Source organism: Patiria miniata, unplaced genomic scaffold, assembly GCF_015706575.1.
Source record: "Patiria miniata isolate m_02_andy unplaced genomic scaffold, ASM1570657v1 HiC_scaffold_22, whole genome shotgun sequence".
NCBI lineage: Eukaryota > Metazoa > Echinodermata > Asteroidea > Valvatida > Asterinidae > Patiria > Patiria miniata.
This window is the reverse complement of record NW_024037061.1, coordinates 14,302,703-14,321,803: the sequence shown is the minus strand read 5'-3', so window position 1 is coordinate 14,321,803 and position 19,101 is coordinate 14,302,703. Positions and strand designations below refer to the sequence as shown.

The 19,101-nt window shown below is 42.7% G+C and overlaps 1 protein-coding gene across 3 annotated transcripts in view; it reads right to left on the bottom strand.

Moving 5' to 3' along the window:
- The window catches only part of LOC119730886 (T-box transcription factor TBX1-like), a 39,131-nt gene extending 34,029 nt beyond the window's left edge, over nucleotides 1-5,102 (bottom strand). For 2 of the 3 annotated variants that reach the window (XM_038203949.1, XM_038203951.1), the window contains exon 1: nucleotides 500-1,624. In XM_038203949.1, the coding sequence (XP_038059877.1) occupies nucleotides 500-740 (241 nt within the window). In that variant the 5' untranslated portion in view covers nucleotides 741-1,624. Of the gene's footprint in view, nucleotides 1-499; nucleotides 1,625-4,169; nucleotides 4,622-4,939 lie in introns of those variants that run through there. The other variant, XM_038203952.1, reaches the window with a different exon arrangement.
- Between the last annotated feature and the right edge of the window lie 13,999 nt (nucleotides 5,103-19,101).

Genomic DNA, 19,101 nt, shown 5'->3' with positions numbered 1-19,101 from the left:
AGTTTCCTTTAAACAAAAATAAGCCATTTCAGGGTGTTTATCGAATTCAGATTTTAAAGGAGCTACATCAGTGTACATCAACATTTCTACATCACAAAAACTAGAGATTATCATACTCGTAAAGCAGACGAATATTGACTCATTTTGACAAATTAAAAAATTCGTCGAGACAAAAAATTGTCATATTGTTTGTAACATACCACTTCTTGTCAAACTACTCAAGTTTCAAATAATTCCTATTTCAACGCTGTTTTTCGTGGGAGAAACACTAGAGTACGTGTATGTAAGTGGCGTTCATATTCGGTTGTCCATATTGTCTTAATTCAAATTACCCGGTGTAGGAAATATCCACCATGCTTTCCAACAACAATTTTGATACCAACACAACAGAGAGTTGGGAATCAAAAACGAGTTCAAGCTTCAATCCAGTTGAAACTTAACAAAAAAGGAAGCTGGCTTCATTTACAAATTGTATTTTCTGTGTCCATTGGGTACAAACCTTCCATTGTGTGTAGGTCGGTTGTGTATCGCAACCCCCACTCCCCGACCGTGTGATCCAGCGCGTCCACCAGCGACGTGTCGCCCGTGCTCTGCAACGAGACGCCCGTACAGCCGGTCCCGTTCACGACCGCTAAAGCCTCCTCGGCCTCACCGCGATCCTCCGGTGAAATCAGTGAAGCAATGCTGAATCGGTTTGCTCGCGGGGAAAGTGGGTTTTGATCCGTTTGATTCAAATCCATAGCCAAAAAAGGACCAACTTATTCAGGCACCTATCGCTTCCTCCGTGTGTCCCGTTTCTTCTCCGTCACAGCTGCTGTCGTGGTCGATGTCTAGTTTGGTTTTTGACTTGGATCGAAGTTGGAATAATCAGTGTCTTCCCAATAAAACAGCGATTGTCAAGGAAAATCCCGAGATGCAAAACAGCAGAAGTAGCGGTAAAACCCGTTCGAATTTCTCCCTCCTTGTTCGCGGCAAAATCCGAAATGCTTTTGGAAGAGATTTGCAGAGCTGTGTCAATCGCTGAGTAAATTTGCACCGGAGCGCTGGAGTCCGCGAGGGTGTACCGGGGCACGAGGGCCGTAGAACCCGGCGGGTCAACACAGACGATGCCGCTCGGAGCTCGGGCAACGGCCTTGCGATGTCGGCATGCACACGGTTCGGCTTAGCTTGGTGCCCTCAACACGACAGTTCGGTGTCAAAACACAGGAGGTGCATAAAGCGCACAGTAGTTATGTTGTCTTGTTAGGTATGAGTATCTCCTCGGCGGCCCGGCGCTTGATGAGGTTAGCGATGCTGATAATAATGACAAGCTGGGGGTTCACTCCTTCAGTGGACGGTCAGCGAAGACTGATCTTCAGGACAACCAAAACAAACCATGGTGTGTACGTATTTGTGTGACTAAAACAAAAATCCCAGTCATGATATAGGATAGAGTATCAGCCATTGAGAAAAGGGGCTGGCCCTCGGGCAGCGGTCATTAGCGATAGGGGCCGGCTGGAGGCCCGCCATTGGCGTGAAAAACGGTAGGACTATCTAGACTGACAGCTTCCCGGCTACCAACCACTCACATGTCGTCTGCTGACGGGCTCCTAAATCATTGGTTGCCGACAACTTAGCCGTGTCAACATTATTAAAATTAATGCTAATGAGCAGATGACGAGTTGGTGACATCTCAGCTGTAAAATTTCAATATTAAGAATAATACCCCGCGCGTCACCTTCGTCATCATCATCATCATCAGACGAGGCGGGAGCAAGACCAGACGGGCTTACCAGACCATCACTGCTTTTCTATTTGCGTCCGCACTCTGGATGCGGAGGAAAGGAAATGCAGCCAACAGAGGGGGCGCGGTATAGGCATGATGACGTGTGCGATCACGTGCTCTGATTCTTCACACGGAAGGTTTATTTCTGGACGCAAATTTGAGGCCCTTCTTGTACACAGGGAAGAATTCACCTCAATCCACACTGAGGAAATATGACAGTTACTTCTCTGCTCTATTTTTGTGCGACTGTTCAACTTAGGGTTTGAAACCATTGCGTCACGAGAGTAACATTTTATGTTGAAATGAAGGCATTTTCAGACATGGTTTGATCGATATTTTAGTTAAAAAAAAGTGACTTAGATCAAATATTCCACATTGGCGATTATGTCAATTCACAACCTTGCTAACTTTAACGGATTCTTGGTCATTTCAAAAACCCAACAATCAAACAACCCAAAGACGTGCAATGGCTCATTTTGAGATTTTATTTTAATCGAAACATTCATCCTACTCGTTTGAAACAACCAGGCTTGTTTTCGATATCGGAGTCGATCCAGACTCTTCCTGCACCATGCCACACTATACTACAGTAAAATTGCAATGTTCTAGCAACGGTAGAAAAAGAAAACACTGTTTGGACCCAAGACAGTAATGATGTAACACCGGTCACCAGTTGATCGTCTCAACCGAGTCCGTAAGCACACAGCACCCATCTCGCAATCACGGGGTGCCGAGTGATTGATCGCAAAGTCCCGGCCACGTTTCTCAGACAGGTTTGGAAAGTAATCAACCTTTTTCACCGTGTTTTTTGTGTGCGTTCACAATGAAGCTTCAGACGATCCCTGAATTTTCTGTAATCTTTTCAATCTCTACTGCACCGAAGTGGACGGGGAGGGGGGGGGGTGTTTAAATTTGTTTAAATGGGATGATGTAGGCCAATATTTTATTGCATATAAACCAACTGCTGAGATAATGCTCAGATGTACTTATTATAAGACCATCTCTGGATCGGCTCCTTGCAGCTGAACTATGGAATTGATGGCACTATTTGTGGTATACCTACATCTGTAAAGCCTTAGGTAAAACAAACATAATGCAATTATGTTATATAATTATATATACCTAATGCAGAAGAAAACTTTATTAGGGATAACTGTTAAACTTAAAAGCAAGATCGCTGAATAAAGTAGACAAAGAAGGTGCTTAATGCGTGCCAGTCCCAAAATGATTGTATTGCATACATTGTGATTCCAATTACCAAATGAGATCTTATGTAAAGATAATCAGCCCTCCCCTGGACCCCCCGAAATCAATCGCAAACCTTAACAACAAATGTGGGTCTCAGAAAGTGGTTGGTCTGAATCTCGAAGACAATGCATGGGTCCCCATAAACTCAGGAATGTGAAGACCGGCTCCTGTTTCCATCCCGTGTGCGTAATGTGGTCCAAACGCCACTGCACTGCGCTGAAACACTCAGTTAGCATTCTCGATCAATGCCTTTTGACTGAGTTAGTTCAGTTGCCAAGAGCTCACCATGCGAAGACAGCATCTTCTAGGGAGAAAAAAGCCGGGGGAAAGGGCTTGGAACTTTCACAGGTATGTCTTTGGGCATTTTTTTAGCATCTCGTGTTGTGATATAATCTTCTGTACAGTGAAACTTTGGACAGTATGCATTGCCCCTTGCTCTATGAACTTAATCTTAGGACCTATACCTGTCCACGTGTAAAATGTGCATGCATGCATGAAGTTGTCCTGAGGACAGACCACGTGTTTCTTGGTGTTATTCCTGTTCACATTTTCCAATACGTCATCCTAGGAATAGTCCTTACAACATAAACTAAAGGTGTTTGGCCCGTAAGTAGGTCAGGTTCCTGGAAGTGGGAAATTTGCATGGTGTGGTTCATTCTGCGGTTTTCGGTGATCAAATGCATTGGAATGATCTCTTGAACAAAAAACATAGAACAACTCTTAATCTTATGGGAAAATTGATCGGGAATACTTAATGGAAAACTTACGAAAAGAAACAAACGTTGTTTCTATGTTGGAATATTAAAACCTTGAAATAATTTAACTGGAAATCTGAACAAGATATCAACTCCGTATAGGAAAATATAATAATGGAAAAATAGCAGGTGGTATAATGCTTACCGTAATTACTACACCTATAAATAGAATGTAAATCTACGCTTTAGAGAAAAATGGGCTTAAAGCAATACGTTTTGTCTGCTTTGGTGAGACAAGTTCCCAGTCTACCAGTTTAAAATGGGACAAAAGCAGAGACATGGGTCTACGTAAACGCATGATTGCCAGTGTAAAAATGAAGAGATAAGTTATCATGTTTTTGCTTCTCTTGGTCTGGGCTTATAAAATTCTGAAATGTGTTAAAATCAGTAACAATACGCACGTTGCTTCGTGTCTTGGTTGACTCCCACCATCCTCTCAGTCACGCTGTGTGCTGTCAGTACGAGGCTGGTACTCGCAGCCCAAGCTCTTGCGAAGTGCGATGCAACGGAAACAGGTTGTTTTCGTGTCAATAATGGGGTTTTCTTCACGTTCAAGTCCGTGTCCGGTGATGAACCGAGATTTGGCTTTGTGTTGATATCGGTCTCAATCGTTACCTCGCCCCGACTGTTGTTGGTCCTCTCCACCTCGCTGCTTTTTTCGGTGTGTGTTTTTCGGTGAGCGTGTGTCTCTCCGTGTACGACCTATCCCCTCGCCGTCCCCCTCCGCGCTGAGTGACAAATTCCCGCAGCAGAAGAGTAGAAGAAAAACCCCTACAACCCCCGGAGATACATTTCAACAGCGACTCGCCTCGGCGAAGGTGCGAAATCCTCCTTCCTCTTGGCCAAATTGAAACTTGTATAAAAAAGGGAAAAGAACAGCGAATGATGAGACAAGGGAAAATGGTTTAAATTGCCGGAGAGAGACGGGCGTTGGTTTATCTGTTTCGGTCCCGACAGAACAGACAAGAAGTTGTGTCCGAGTGAGCAGGTACTGGCGTTGTATCATGCATGTGGCAATATTCCACCACAACGAGTGCGACCACCAGTACTTTTGCGCGCCAGGTACCCGCGCGTATCCCCCGTGGCTACCGGCCGAGACTACACCGCTCCATAACCATCTCGTTAGAGGCGTGTTCCCGGCAGCGGTACCAACAGCGATTCTCTCACCTACCCTGATGTTGTCCCGGTCCCCCTGGGTCTACCGTGCCACCCATCCCGGCCAGCACCATCCATCGCTGTCTCCTTGCAGCTCAGCTGGTCTTGCTTTTCAGAGGTAAGTCTGCCGGATTCCCTGGAACATACGGGTTTTTTTGGCGTCAAGCGAGCAAGGGCAAGTTTACCATCACATCCTGCAGAGCACACTGTTGCCTGAGGTCAAGGGTCAGCAATGCATGGATACAGACGCCATATTTGTTGTCTGTGCGCGCATTATTTTCAGGCGTTTTCTAATCATATTTGGTGGGACAGAAGGCAATGTGGTCTCACGACATTGATTGATTAGATACATTGTTCGTCAAATCACCTTTGTTCTTCAATCACTTTCAATGACTGCATCAAAAAGGACAGTTTTGTTCCGTGTTTCGTTGGTGTTTATTGACGTCTGTTTGGTCAACTGTGCGAAAATGCTCGCCGAAACGTAAGTTTTCGTCAACTGCCCGGGTGCACGATCAATTATCAAGGGACTTATTTACACCAACCGGAATTTTTCGTTCGCATTTGACTTGATGCATGCGTAGAACCTCAGCGTTATATTTTAAATTCAACCACATGTACAAATTTTACAGCCTCTTTCAAAAATACGGGACAAAGGTCGTAGTAAGAAATTAATGCTGAAAGCCAAACCACATCATTAATCAGGAATATGACATTGATATCTGTTTATTTTCTCAAATATCGTTAACGCTGTATAGTGATTTCTGTTTTGTTTCTCACATGTCATGCAAGTGGTGTAGAGTCCACACAAATGTAGAAATCGTACAACTTCAAGCGACATGTGCGCACAAATTAACATTTTAACACCTTTAATTTGCCTATCATTGCCTCGACTTAAATCTATGAGGAACATGCCTAAAGTGACATGAGGTCGTAATGAGCAAGAATAGTTAATGAATTCCAGTACAAGTGATGTAAAACTTAAGTTGTCGTTACTGCCATACAACATGTGTGTTCTTAAATGGCCATGGAGCGTCAAATTGGGTTGGCAATGGCGGCATCACCTCATGACAACGAATATAGGAATGTCTGTCTCATTTTAACCTTTGGTTTAAAGGCAATTTACAAAATGCGATTTTAACAAGTCATTTTAAAGTCCTCACAAATCACCTTGTCTTTGAACTTTACCAATTAACTGATACAACTAAGTATTTTCGATGTAACCAACGTTCCTCAAGACTAGAATTCGTGAACAGTTATCATTGAAGATTTAAAATTTCGTTAATTTTGATACTCATCTCATGATCTCATCCCACAATGTGATAATGTTTGATGTTTCAACAAATTACCACGATACCATGTCAGGCAAACAGTGGATTTTTGTTGTTGTAATACATGGGTACTATCAACTGACTGGAACTTGAAAACAAAATCGAATAAATAAGCCATGTACACAGCAACTGATTGGAAAGATTGCGAAAAGAGTTTTCTTGTAGCAAAAGATTAGTGTAAATAATTTCAACTGATTTTTGATTACCAAATTGTGAGGGATCGCATATTTGTACATGCACATGTCAATGTCAGTGGATTTGAAAGGTCAGGAATGTACGCCTGAAGTGTTTAGTTTTTAAAATAATTTTAAGTGCATATTCTCAGTCACATCGGCACACGTCGCTTAAATCAAGATAATACTTGGTTTTATTAACTCAATAAATATAGACTTTTTATCACAATACAAGCAACTATTTACGACTTACTGAATCAGTAAAACAACACGGATAGTATTTGCACCCAAGAGAGCAAGCATATACAAGTGGAATTCTGATATCAATCGTACACTGTAATTTATGTTGCCACTTTACTTATCATGTCAACATGTTCAACAAAGGATTATTTAACTTCATTTAATCATGCATTATTACTTACTGACTTTATCTTTAACTGTAAAGCGGCTGACAGTATTCACTCATTTACTCATTCGTTATAATGGTAATTTGTTGTTTCAAAAGTGACCAAGCGTTCGCTTGAATTCGTAAACTTCAGCACGAATTTCTAGCAAAAAGAACAGTTCCTGCTATGTACATTTAGAAAGTACACCGTGGGCGTGAATACGAGTGTACAAAAACACTGGGCCCACTTCTGCTTGCCACACGTCCCAACAGGAGTTTTCTCCATTGGCCTTGCTGTCAACCGAGGCCGATACCAGACTATGATTAATTGTACTTAGCTGCGGGTACGATTACAAAGTGACACTGCGGCGGGGGTCAAACTGTGTGACGGCAACGGGGCGCGCGGGGTCAGGGGTCAACCGTGGGGCCCACATCGAGACACAATGCTAACGTGTGGCTTGTGGCGGTTGATGTCTCAGTTGTTTTCCAAGTTTTCCTCCGCCATTTTGGGAAAACAAAATGAGTGTAACTGGCGAATTGAAGTTGAATATTAGTTTGCGAAAGTGAAGAGTGGGAAAGTTAGGTCAGTTTGAAAACATGAAAACTCATGAAATCATTCAAAAATGTGTGATTTCGTTTAAATTGAAAATAACTCCTAATAGTCCTAGTAGACTGCTGTATGTTGTTGGTAACAACTGTAAACCATGCATCAGTTATAGCCAATATGATATAGGAATGTGGGAATTACTGATTTTATTTGATTTTAATTAAAAACCTTTCATAGCTAACGATCTTTACGAGCGCAGACTTTAGCTTTCAACGTTGGTACCCGCCTAACAAAGTCTTGCAATATGTGCTAAAATCATGAAGTTCATAATCATCTTCACAAGTGTTTCAATTAGTTCGCTCACACTCGTTGTGAATTATTCCCTGGCAATTAACGCAATACAATGATGATGTCTAACAATGATGTGCTGGACTAACAGACATAATTTTTGAGTATTATTTTTGCACACACCAATTGTTCGTGTAGGCTAGTGCTTTGTATATCTGAGAGATGGGCCTCGTCCAGCTCCGAAAAATCCTCCCATACTATAACAAAAACATAGTGATGCAAGCTCTGTATGAACCATGACATCAATCATTTGAATAAACTGCACCTGTTCTACTTCTAGGTTCATTACTCAAAATTATTACAATCAAAATTATTAATTATAATTACAAAATGATAACACGAGTTTGGTGCCAGCAGATTTTCTTCACAAGAAATGCACAGTGTCATGCATTTCCACATTATACAAATGCAATTATTTAAGAAGCTTAATATACTCAAATATCTTTGTGGTATTTCTGGTGAAAAAAATACACAATTGAAATGGTTACTCACAATATTATTCAATTGGTTAAAGTATATTCCATTTCCAATGTATAAGTTTGGAAAAAGGGCGAAAAGATATTGGCCTAAAGCATTGTCTACTTATCACCGCGAGAGGGCGCGACGGACGTAAACACTCATCGTTAGACCAGGAACATCAAAAGCAATGTTCACTCGCATGTCTCTATTTGGACAATGTACACCGAGCTCTTATTTGTAGTTTCTTCCAAAATCCGTACAAGCCAGGAAAAGGGGTATTTCCCTCTTGCAGTATACTCACCTTTTTTGCGATTACTATAAGCTACAGTTTACCCCTTCAAGGTAAACCAATCACACTTTAGTAGCTTCTTTGACTTGTGAGCAGAGCTTGCATGTAGTAGTCCCCAAAACAGTCGGACAGATCTTCGGAAATTGTGCAAAGCCGATCACTTTGCAGTTTGAGCTTAAACGGTTACATGCGCGGCGAGTCGCCAGACACGCCTGAAAACGCCGCGAATTTCCGCCCAAAACAGCCCCGTACCTCAACACCTGCAGGCCGGCCTGTCGCGTAAATACGGTTCTCTGCTCAGACACCCGTCATGTAGGTGGGTGGGAACGAATGGTGACTCGGCAGTCGGCACTATGGCTAACTAAATGGTACAGGAATACGTATCCAAGTTGAAAAGCTGCTTTGAAGAATCTTGAAAAATTAGCTTTTTGTCCCCCCCCCCCCAGAATACTGACATCATAGTTTGTTTTACAGAACGCCGAATTTGATTTGAAGACTTAGTTTCACAGGTTGTTGTACAGAATGCATTATAAACAACTGAAGTCGATTGATTTTTGCTCCGCACCGAAGACGGAACCGACAAATAAGGGAGACTTTCAATGACCCCGCAACAGTCAGACATATATTTATTTTTCCTTGAGCCCCGCTTGTCATATTTTGCAGGCCACTCATCCATCAGCTCCCAGCACAATTAGCCCTGTCACTCCCCCCTTTTCTTTCCCCTCTTCGTGCTAAACCCTCCCACTGTATCCCCCTTGTAAAGCGTGAGTGGCAACCCCCTTGGCCAGCCAGCCAGCCAGCCAGCCCCGCGTTTGCTGGGTTCGGAAGCGCCTGGACAGTGTAACCCTGTGAATCCTGATTGGCGGTGTCAGTTCTCCGTGGTAAGGACGACTCAACCCCTAATGAATTGCTCGTGTACGCATTACGGGGACCGGTAATCACCGCTTAGCGATTTTAAGCCCGCAGCGGCCGGCCGAAACACGCCAGGGGAAAATCCGTGTTAGAAAACAACAAATCCGAGTAAATTCGGTTAAATTCATTGACATGATACCGAAGCCCACTTCATTAGCGGCGAGGAGGGTTTTGGGATGCTTCACCGCCCCCTTGGGATGCCGTCCCAATCTTTGTTTAAGACCGTAGGATCGGCCCATCACGATGTTACTTGGCAAAGACTCTGCTTAGCCTACCCCTATAGCCGTATCTTTCCTGGTTTATTTTCTGTCTTCCCCGCCAAAATGTTTTGTCATTTGTTACATTGAACGAACCATGACACAACAGTTTGGTCCTAGGTTTCTTATAGTGAAATATTTTGTTGTGTATAGGCCTACCTGCTTGATGACCACTCGATTCAACGGTTCGAAATCGTTGATGATAAAACAAAAACAGAAATCCCTCACATTTCAAAGACCTCGCCAAAATCCATGACATCGTCAGATTCTTTTCAGCCTAACCTGTTGATGTGGTAAAATTGCATACATTAGCTAAACTAGGAGCTGACAAATAAAAGTACATGTAATTGTCTTCGTTTCCTATTTTCAACCTCTATGAGGATTACAAGCTTCTTGTACCGCGATCATTACACATCCTCCAACCTCCTGCGTCTCAAACTCCCCCTCCCCTCTCCCCTCTCCCCTCCTTTCCTATATACCCCTACCCCTTTGCCACTTCTCATGCCGGACGCTGATCTCTTAACGTCTCTGTCATCGTCTTCATCCGTGTCCATCACACTCTTCCCCAAGACATTTCCTGGGGCACAATCAGAACCAATAATCCGATTAACTGTCTTCCTCCAACCTATCCGTTTTTGTCTTTTGGGTCCCTCACTCCGCCGGGTCTCCCGGGAGGGGAAAGAGAGGGGGAGAGTTGCTAGATCCGCCGCGCCAAGGTAGCTTGCACTATTTGGGTGTGAGGCTCCTCGCTTGGACTTGGCGTGTCAGGAGTCTGAAGTGGAGAGTCCCGGTTGATGAACGAGAGAGCCCGGCGCCCAGACAGACCCAGAACCGTCTGCTGACGTGTAGCCATCAAACGCCGACTCTGTGGCAAGGTTTCAGACTAGCACGCGGATTCTACACCTCCCTAAATGTCCCCAAATGTTCCTTCTCGAAAATAATATTTCGGCGGCTAAAGCTAAATAAGTTTCGAGGACTCCCTAGCCCCGTCCTATTTCAGTACACTGCCACCTCGGATTTCTGTTGATCTCCATTATGATACACACGCACCGAAGTCTCACTGGACACGATTCAGGAAATGACAAGTCGTTCAGGTCTAAATGCCGAGGAAGCCGACCGGCCCTTCGGTAACACGCGGGCGATGTCACGATGGTGTGACATCCAAGAGAGATGGAAAGAAAATATTAATGAATTGCCGATAAAAAAGGGGGCTTGTGGCTTCGAGATTACGGGGCTCGGAGCTTGGAAAAGGTCAGCCGCTGAAAATTGAGCGGGAAATGGACAATTGATAATATTAGTGTTCTGCCGAGAAATGTTGCCGAGTGCAGGAATGATGCTGATGCTTGTAGTCAGGGGTGGGGCACTGCCTACGATTTGACATTAGTACCGCACGCTAGGCAGTCACGGCTAATTACAGATGGAGATGTAAAAACATGTCTTGGAATCAGGTTCTCATTATAGGTAGTATTAGTATTTCAAATAAACTTTAAAATTAACAAAATTCCCTCCTGAAATTGCTTCAGCATTTCATATTTGGGGGAAATGATTTCTATGAGCATGTGAGAGTAAACGCACTATCCGACTCGCCACTTAGCCGGGAGTCGAACCCACGACCTCTTGCAATGGCGATCTCACCGTACCTATTCGTCCCATGCTCTATTGAATTCAAGTCTACTTGAGAGGTTTGTGAAACGTCGGTCAAGTCTCCAGCTGTGGCTTCAATAGCTAATTGTTATAGCTCTGACGCGACTTGGGTGATTCAGACTAAAAATGTATTATGTAATCCATGTTCTTTCTTAGGAATAAGAGCTACTGTAACATTTACGCCTTAAGTACAATTTACGTGAGTGCAGCGGGCCACTTGGAATGAGGGGAAGTTTTCCCAATTTCAGAGAGGCAAAATGAAACCGGTCTTAATAGGAACAGAAGATGGATTTTCCTTTTTTTTAAGAGTTGGCTTTAAGATAATTGAAGCCAACTTGGCAGAATTGCTGTCTTCTTCTTCTTGTGAACGTCAAAAGCTTTACCATAAAGCGCTTATACTAGAAGTCCTTGAGGCATGTTTATCTTTTCGATATGACTGAACGACACTCTGTTAGATGATTTATACATGTTTTATCGAGCTTTTATATGTAAGGCTCTTGTAAGACAATGCACTCTCATCCAGATGTCATCTATTACCCGGACCGTCTTCTCTTACTTAGATTTCCCTAGCTGTCCTCTCTCGCGGCGTTCCCTTGTCGAAGATCTTATTACCGCGACAGATGCCGCCGGTTATAGGTTGTTGTTTTCTCGCCGGGAACTCGTGTCCCAAAGCGCCGGTCTTGTTGCCTCTGCTAAACCGTGGCTAAACGGTTCCGAACCTTGTACAGCTCCTTTTTTTCTCTCTCTCTCTTCATTTTCTTCCTTTACCTTCAGCTCGGTTCTCCGCGCATTCTTGTTTTTTACGACGCAATTCGTTCCGGACCGGTGCAAAATGGAATTCTTGAGCGGTGACTGAGGCTTGTGATTCCGCCGGTCAGACTCGCAAACTACACCCTGTGGTGCTCCCTTTCGCGATCCGGTGCCCGCCGCGCTGACCGTGTTCCTTAAATCACCGGCCGACTAACGAACACCTACACTGAATGCTGTCTGGATAATAAATTAGCGGATTGGGCTTCCGAGTGAAACAAATTAGGGGTTTATGAACTTGAAAGTACATGACTTACTTGCCGGTCAGAGACCCCGGGACGGTGTGTATATCGCTCCCACTGTCACGGCGTTGTACAATCGCATATCTATGTCATGTCAATTCGTGCCAAGACCCATTGAGAACCAAGGATTCAATGCATGTAAAGTAGTGGATTGCTGAACTGATGTACCGTGGGCTTTACTGTTGAACTATACTCATCATTACCAGAACATGAGACTGATAAGTATTTGGCCTTGCAGAAATAATACTGCAGAAAACGAAGAACAGATTCTGCTCGGTTGATGCGAATAGCAGATCGGTTTTTGATGGTCATATTGTGAGGTCAAAAGATGATGTACATGTACTTTATTCAATCTGTGTCATATCTGTGTCATTTGTGATTATTGTGACCCGGTTTGTTATCTGTACAAGTTGTTTGTGTTATGAGGAATGAGCATGTTTCTTCGTCGGTCTGTTTGTCGTACAGCAGCGTGTTTGTGGATCATGCTTGTCGGTTGATTGATTCTTCGTTTATTAGTCGGTCTGTTGGTTGGTTGTTTGGCTGGCTGGCTGTTTGCTTGGATTCCTATAGTTATCAGTGGATGAGTGGTTGAAATCAGACATTGGGGAGATATTGCTTGGATGATTCATAGAGAAAGGATGATTGGTCATTTTTATGTGGTTGCTTCAACTAGGAATTGATTGGAACTACAATATCATTTGAGGGCCAACATAGAATAACGCCGTTCTGTGGATGTGGTTTCAGTTAATTCAATTCGGACTGAGCCTAAGCGAATGGAAGCCTAATAAATTACTTGAGATTGTGTGGCAACTTTTGAAATCCATCAGGGGGAGAGAGAGAGAGAGAGAGAGAGAGAGATATTTAAGCGTCCCTCCCCCAGCGGAGGTCCGTGCCCCCCCCCCCTCCCGGGTTGCCACCCCCTTTAAAATCTTGAATTGCACAAAAACAATTATTGATGTTTATTGGTCCGAAAACTCCAACTTACCACCTGTGCTTTATAAAAGCCACTGAACGACCTATTTGGTTTGATTAGGTAGAACCAGAGCACAACCTGCAAGTGGTTGACTCGTATGAACCGCGAAGACGGTGAGTGAACCGCCGCTTTTCAGCGGTGGCGGGTGCGCGGTCGCTCGATAGGCGGGGGAACTACTTGGGCGTTACCCCAGACACCACTGATGTCTCTCCAGCTACCTGACCAGACTCTGTCCTCCTTCATCGGCAGGAGGAGCGCTCCGTCGCGGCCCGGCAAGCCAGACAGGTCTTTCGTCTGCCTGTCTCTTACGACCGGTGTCATCTGACGGAGTTTTCCTGCAGCCGTACCCGTGGATTTGCAAAGAGACTCGATCACATGACTAACAAATTGCTGGGAAATCGAACCATTTTAAGCGATTGTTCGCTCTTTTATTTGGTATTCAACTCTTCGTAAAACTTGAGACTCAGATTTGACTGTTGAAGTGAAATTGACGAGGTATTTATATAGAGCAAATGGATGTAACCGGAAATCAGATGAGATTAATTATGGAAGTCATAAAGATATTTTTAAGGTCAAATTTAAATTCTACTGCGAGTGGGAAAATGCATGGATTATGCATGGATTTAGTTCTTAAAGGGAATGTATAACATTTGCTTTTGCTGCAATTTTCAGAAATAAATGGATTTGGAGGATTAGTGTGTTATAGCATATATTGTTAAGATGACTTGCTTCACGTTTAGGGCTTGTAGATGCTGGAAAAACCAAGAAAACGAATCATGTTATTGTAGTCTGGTTCCCTGACCCCATAAAATGGACCAATTTATAGGCTTTAGGGAATTGTAAGGTCAGAGAATCAGTCTAGCAGGCTTGTACCCCTTGGTGTGTAATCAATTGCAAAGAAAATGCGGAATAACTAATTATGAACTAATAGGAGCAGTTTTTGACGGGAAAAAAAACAGTTTTCTCCAACAGCTGGTCGGCCGACCAGCGTAGGAAAAATGTATTTTTTCTTGAAAATGACAGCACACCAGGAGCCACGATTTTACAGGATGCTTGAGACTGCCATTCCCTAACAGTCAGTAAGGTTTTCGTGATAATTTGATCATTTCGTTTTGTGATGTTTGCAAATGTTGTATCTTCCCTTTAAGATCGATAAAAATAAGTCGGAGTTTGTGTGAAGAGTGAAAGTTGTCAGTTGTGAGAGCTGCAATTCACAAGAACAGTTTCTTTTAGGGTCAAGGACTGTTGCAGTGATTGTTCATTTGTCATCGGGAGGGGAGTCGTTCGCGTGAACAACTTGGGCAAAGACCCGCGGAGCAGGAGCTCCATGTGGTCAGCGCGTTGTTCTCGGCCCGGTTTCGCCCGGACTTGACAGGGGCAAACAATGCCGTGACTGATCAGTCATCTTCCCGTCTTGTCTCTTCCCTTCTCCGCTAGCCTCGTCACGGACGGGCTTACCAGCTTTCCAGTTGCTGGGAGCCGTTCGCGTTGTTTTCCCCGCGCCTCGACTTGACACTTTGGGTTTCCTCAGTCATTGTTGGCAGGGCCGTTTACTTGCACCGATCTAGCTCACATGACTCCCTATGCGAGAACCACATCTGTACCATTATAAGTCAAGTTTTAGGCAAAGCGCATATTTCTATAGGTAACACCCTTTAAGGCCCAAAGATCACGTGAAAACGGCGTGACATCATTAATGTAAACAAATAGCGCCCCCTGCTGACAGATGAGGGTCAGAGGGCAAAGTTGGTAGAAAAAAATTGAGGAAATTGTCAGATGTAATTTTTGTGTTGACAATTTTCATCGTTATCGACGGAAGAAGGAAATCAATCAAAACGTTTAAATTTTCCTTTAAAGATAGAAGCCAGTTTCACTTGACAATTCAATCGGATGAGGGCGCTGTTGAATGCTGCTAAATCACATTTTGTCACAGGTTATAGAAATACCAAAGATGACTATTTGTGACGAATCATTAGTCAGCAAACTGCATGCGTGAATTTTGTCAGTGGCAGATTCTTACACCGGTATTTTATCCCTTTTGCTGGTATAGCTTTGGCGCGCACTTTAAAGGGAAGATACAACATTTGCCAACATCAAAAAACGAAATGATCAATTTATAACGGAAATATCTTACTCGATTGTAAGTGAATGACAGTCTAAAGCTCCTGTAAAATCTTGGCTCCTGGTGTGCTGACATTTTCAAGAAAACTTGTATTTTTCCAACACTGGTCGGCCGACCATCGTTGGAGAACACTTGGTTTTTTTTCTCAAAAAGTGCTCCTTACTTTTCATATTTAGTTATTCCGCATTTTCTTTGCAATTGATAACACATCTGTGAAGGGGTACAAGTCTGTTAAACTGATTCTCTGACCTTCCAATTCCCCTAAGTCTATAAATTGAAACGTCTCATCTTAAGTGGGGTCAGGGAACCAGACTTCAAGAACATGATTGGTTTTCTTGGTTTTTTTCCAGCATCTACAAGCCCAAAACGTGAAACAAGTCAGTTTAACAATATTTTCTATAGGCTAATCCTCCAAATCCATTTATTTTTGAAAATTGCAGCGAAAGCAAATGATGTATATCCCCTTTAATGGTAAAAGAGGTGTGGACAGTGGAGTTTAGATCGCAGTTGTAATTGTCTACAAAGATTGCCGATACTCGCTTATAGTTGTTGCCGTTGATGCTTTTTGCTACTTGAGCTATTTCTTTTGCTGTCTTTTGCTGTTCCCTTTGGTTTTGCTGCAGTAGCTTGCCTGCAGTTCCAGCTGCTATTATTTTACTCATGGTAACGAATGTAGGGTTTGGCCAAATCGAATGTCTTCTCTGTAGATGACCTCATCAGCACCTTTTCACCTTTTTGGTCGCAGCGTATTTATTCGATTGGACTTTTTCACACGTAATTCAGACGTTACCATACCCTTGGCACTTTCCCCCAAATCCCATTTCCTTCCACCTGTTGCAGTGGCCAATGGGATCCCCAGAGGCCAGACTTTAAGGTAATATACGACATTGGCTTTTGTTGTATTTTTCAGAAATGGATGGAGTGGGAGTTAGTATTTTATAACGAATATTGTTACACTTACCTGTTTAACGTTTTTGTGTTTATAATTGCTGGGAGAAACGACAATGAGTCTAAATCATGTTACAAGTGCCTTGCTCCTTTTTGTTTTAAACACGACGATTATGCATCAGTCGGGAGTCTATCAGAGCAGTTTAATAATATCTTATTATGGAACAGTTCTAAGAACGTTTTAATGTAAACAAGTGAATCAGATAGTGAATACGGATAACGTAAGTTGGCTTCCAAGTCCGACGGAAATTAGAGAGTAATTTTGACGTATATAATTAAAAAGTTCAAAGTGTCTATGTATTTTAACTAGAAACTACTTCTTGTTTTCTGTTCTCTATCAGTTGTTACAGAAGCTTTAGTTTGACGTCAATCACATTTCTCACACAAAGGCATGAAAATTTGGCGATTTTCTTTCATTGCACCCTAGAGTATAATTCATACTATTTGTGGATTCGTAAATCGACGGTACCATCTATCAACGAAGAGTGTTATTTATGTAAATTAATAAGTGTTATTTATGTAAAATAAATGATCATATTGTTATATCATATTGCCGAGTTAAAAAAAAAACAGACAATGAAATAAGTTGATAATGTTAATTTTAAAGTTGCAACAGTCGCAAACAGCTCCGTGCTGTTAACGATTTATCAAATTCTTATAGCGGCCATTTTTCCAATTCGTTCTTCACGCCACTCGATGTGCCCTCGCGTTATGGCATGTGACCTCAAGGGGACCATTTTTGGCAGAGACAGTCAGCGCGTATCGCCTTACACCCGGGTCAAATGCAGGGCGTGATACGGGCAAAGGGTGTCACCCGGAGAATGTGTACGAGCGCCCGTGGCTCACCCCGTAGAGTACCGCTTCAGGACCCGCTCAAGTTGGACAAAAACAGTTATTTAGCACAGAGGCGGATGAATGTGCTTCTTTTTACCAGTTTGTTTGGAATTTTAAAACATCTTGAAACATAAGGATGACTTACTTTCACTTCATCCTGGATTCTGATTATGTGATTTGAACACCTTTAATAGATTTGAAATTCAAGTACATAAGAAAAGACGAGTAATCGGTATTCTTTTCTTGTTATATTGCGGCTAAGCGGGTGAAATAAGACTATGTTGATCGACTGTTGTTCGCCATCATTACTGTGCAAAAAAAAATGAAATTGTGACTACTTTTAAATTGTGACAACAACTTTAAATTGGCTAATAAATTAATAAATATTAACAGTCTTTTTACTTGTTTTATTTAAGATAATTTAACATTATCAAGGAACAAAAAAGGCTAATTAGAAGCCTTGATCTTGGGATTGTGAGATGAACCACTGTGGTGGAAGCTGTCAGTACATGTACATGTATGTGCGTCCGTTTTTAGACTGATAGGCGGGTGAACTTGCTACCTCGCCTTCTGGAATCTTAAAATCAAGGAATGATATGTTACAATCTCATTTTTTTTTCGTTGATGAATTGGATGCTGCTGCGAAACTCGTTGAGGTGTCAAAAGTAGACCAGGGGATTCTCTTGTCCGTATTGAATGACAGATAATAATTCCAATTAGTGTTTCAGAAATTCACCAAATTATTAAAACACTGAGGATGAAAATTGCCATTGTAATTTGAAGGGGGTTGATTATGTTTTGCAACCATACCAAGTTTGTTAAATAGTAGTTGTCCAACTGATTTTGTTATATGATTCAAAGTTTTAACCGTTGTGGAAAAAATTGAAATAGGCAGAGTCATGAATGAACTAGAAAGCACTCAGAGAGCGCAAACCTCCGCCAAGGCCAAACATTTTCCCACCATACTGTCAGTACACCTAAAAGAAATACTCGCATAAATGGTGAAGAATCCTTAACAAAAATCCTGTATCCAGACCCAGATCCTGATCACTTCCAAAATCTAATCGATTTGTACCAAGGACCGCCCCTAACTTTTCATGCAAATCCGTCCATAACTTTTTTAGTTACATCTTGTTAACAGACAAACCAACCAACCAACAAACAAACTAACCAAATCCGATGAAAACATAACCTCTTTGGCGGAGGTAAAAAATGGATGGCCGTGTCGTTCTTTGCACTGCCCCTTGCTGGTCCCGCTCCGCCGCACTCCCGCGCTTTCCCAAGCCACCATGCGCAGCGCACAAGGCTTGTCAACAACTCGACTGTTTACAAATAAATCGTTTTCAACTGGTCCCTCAACAAACGACAAGACTGACACAGGGAATTCCGTTCTCATTCATCTTTTTGGCAGGGGGTGTTTCCGCGGTGAAACGACGCCATATTTTACAATTCAGATTCAGAAAAATAGTGGTTTCGCTAACACGGGCTGAGATTCATTTACCGGATTTTCATCACATAACTGCGCACTAAGAAGTTTTCGAATCACAAGCTGATTTCTCTCAGACACCTGTCAAAAAATAAAACTGGTTTTGCCAACTCGCACAATTCCAAAGAGTGAAAATTCACTCCATTCGAGTGAAGATTCACTCTCACAGTCGGAAACTAGGGACTAGACGTTTTAGAGTGAAATTCCTTTAATCGTAAAGATCGAGTTTTCACTCGAGCTTCGTCTGGAGTGGTTCTTTTTTCAGACTATTTCAATTAAACACGAGAGTGATTTTCACTCTAAAACGTCTAGTCCCTAATTTCACTCTTTGGAATTTAGAGAGAACTACGGTTGTCCGAGTTAGACGCACATATTTACCGACACCAGATACCTGACATTCCAGGTCTTTTTAGTGGCAAGAAAG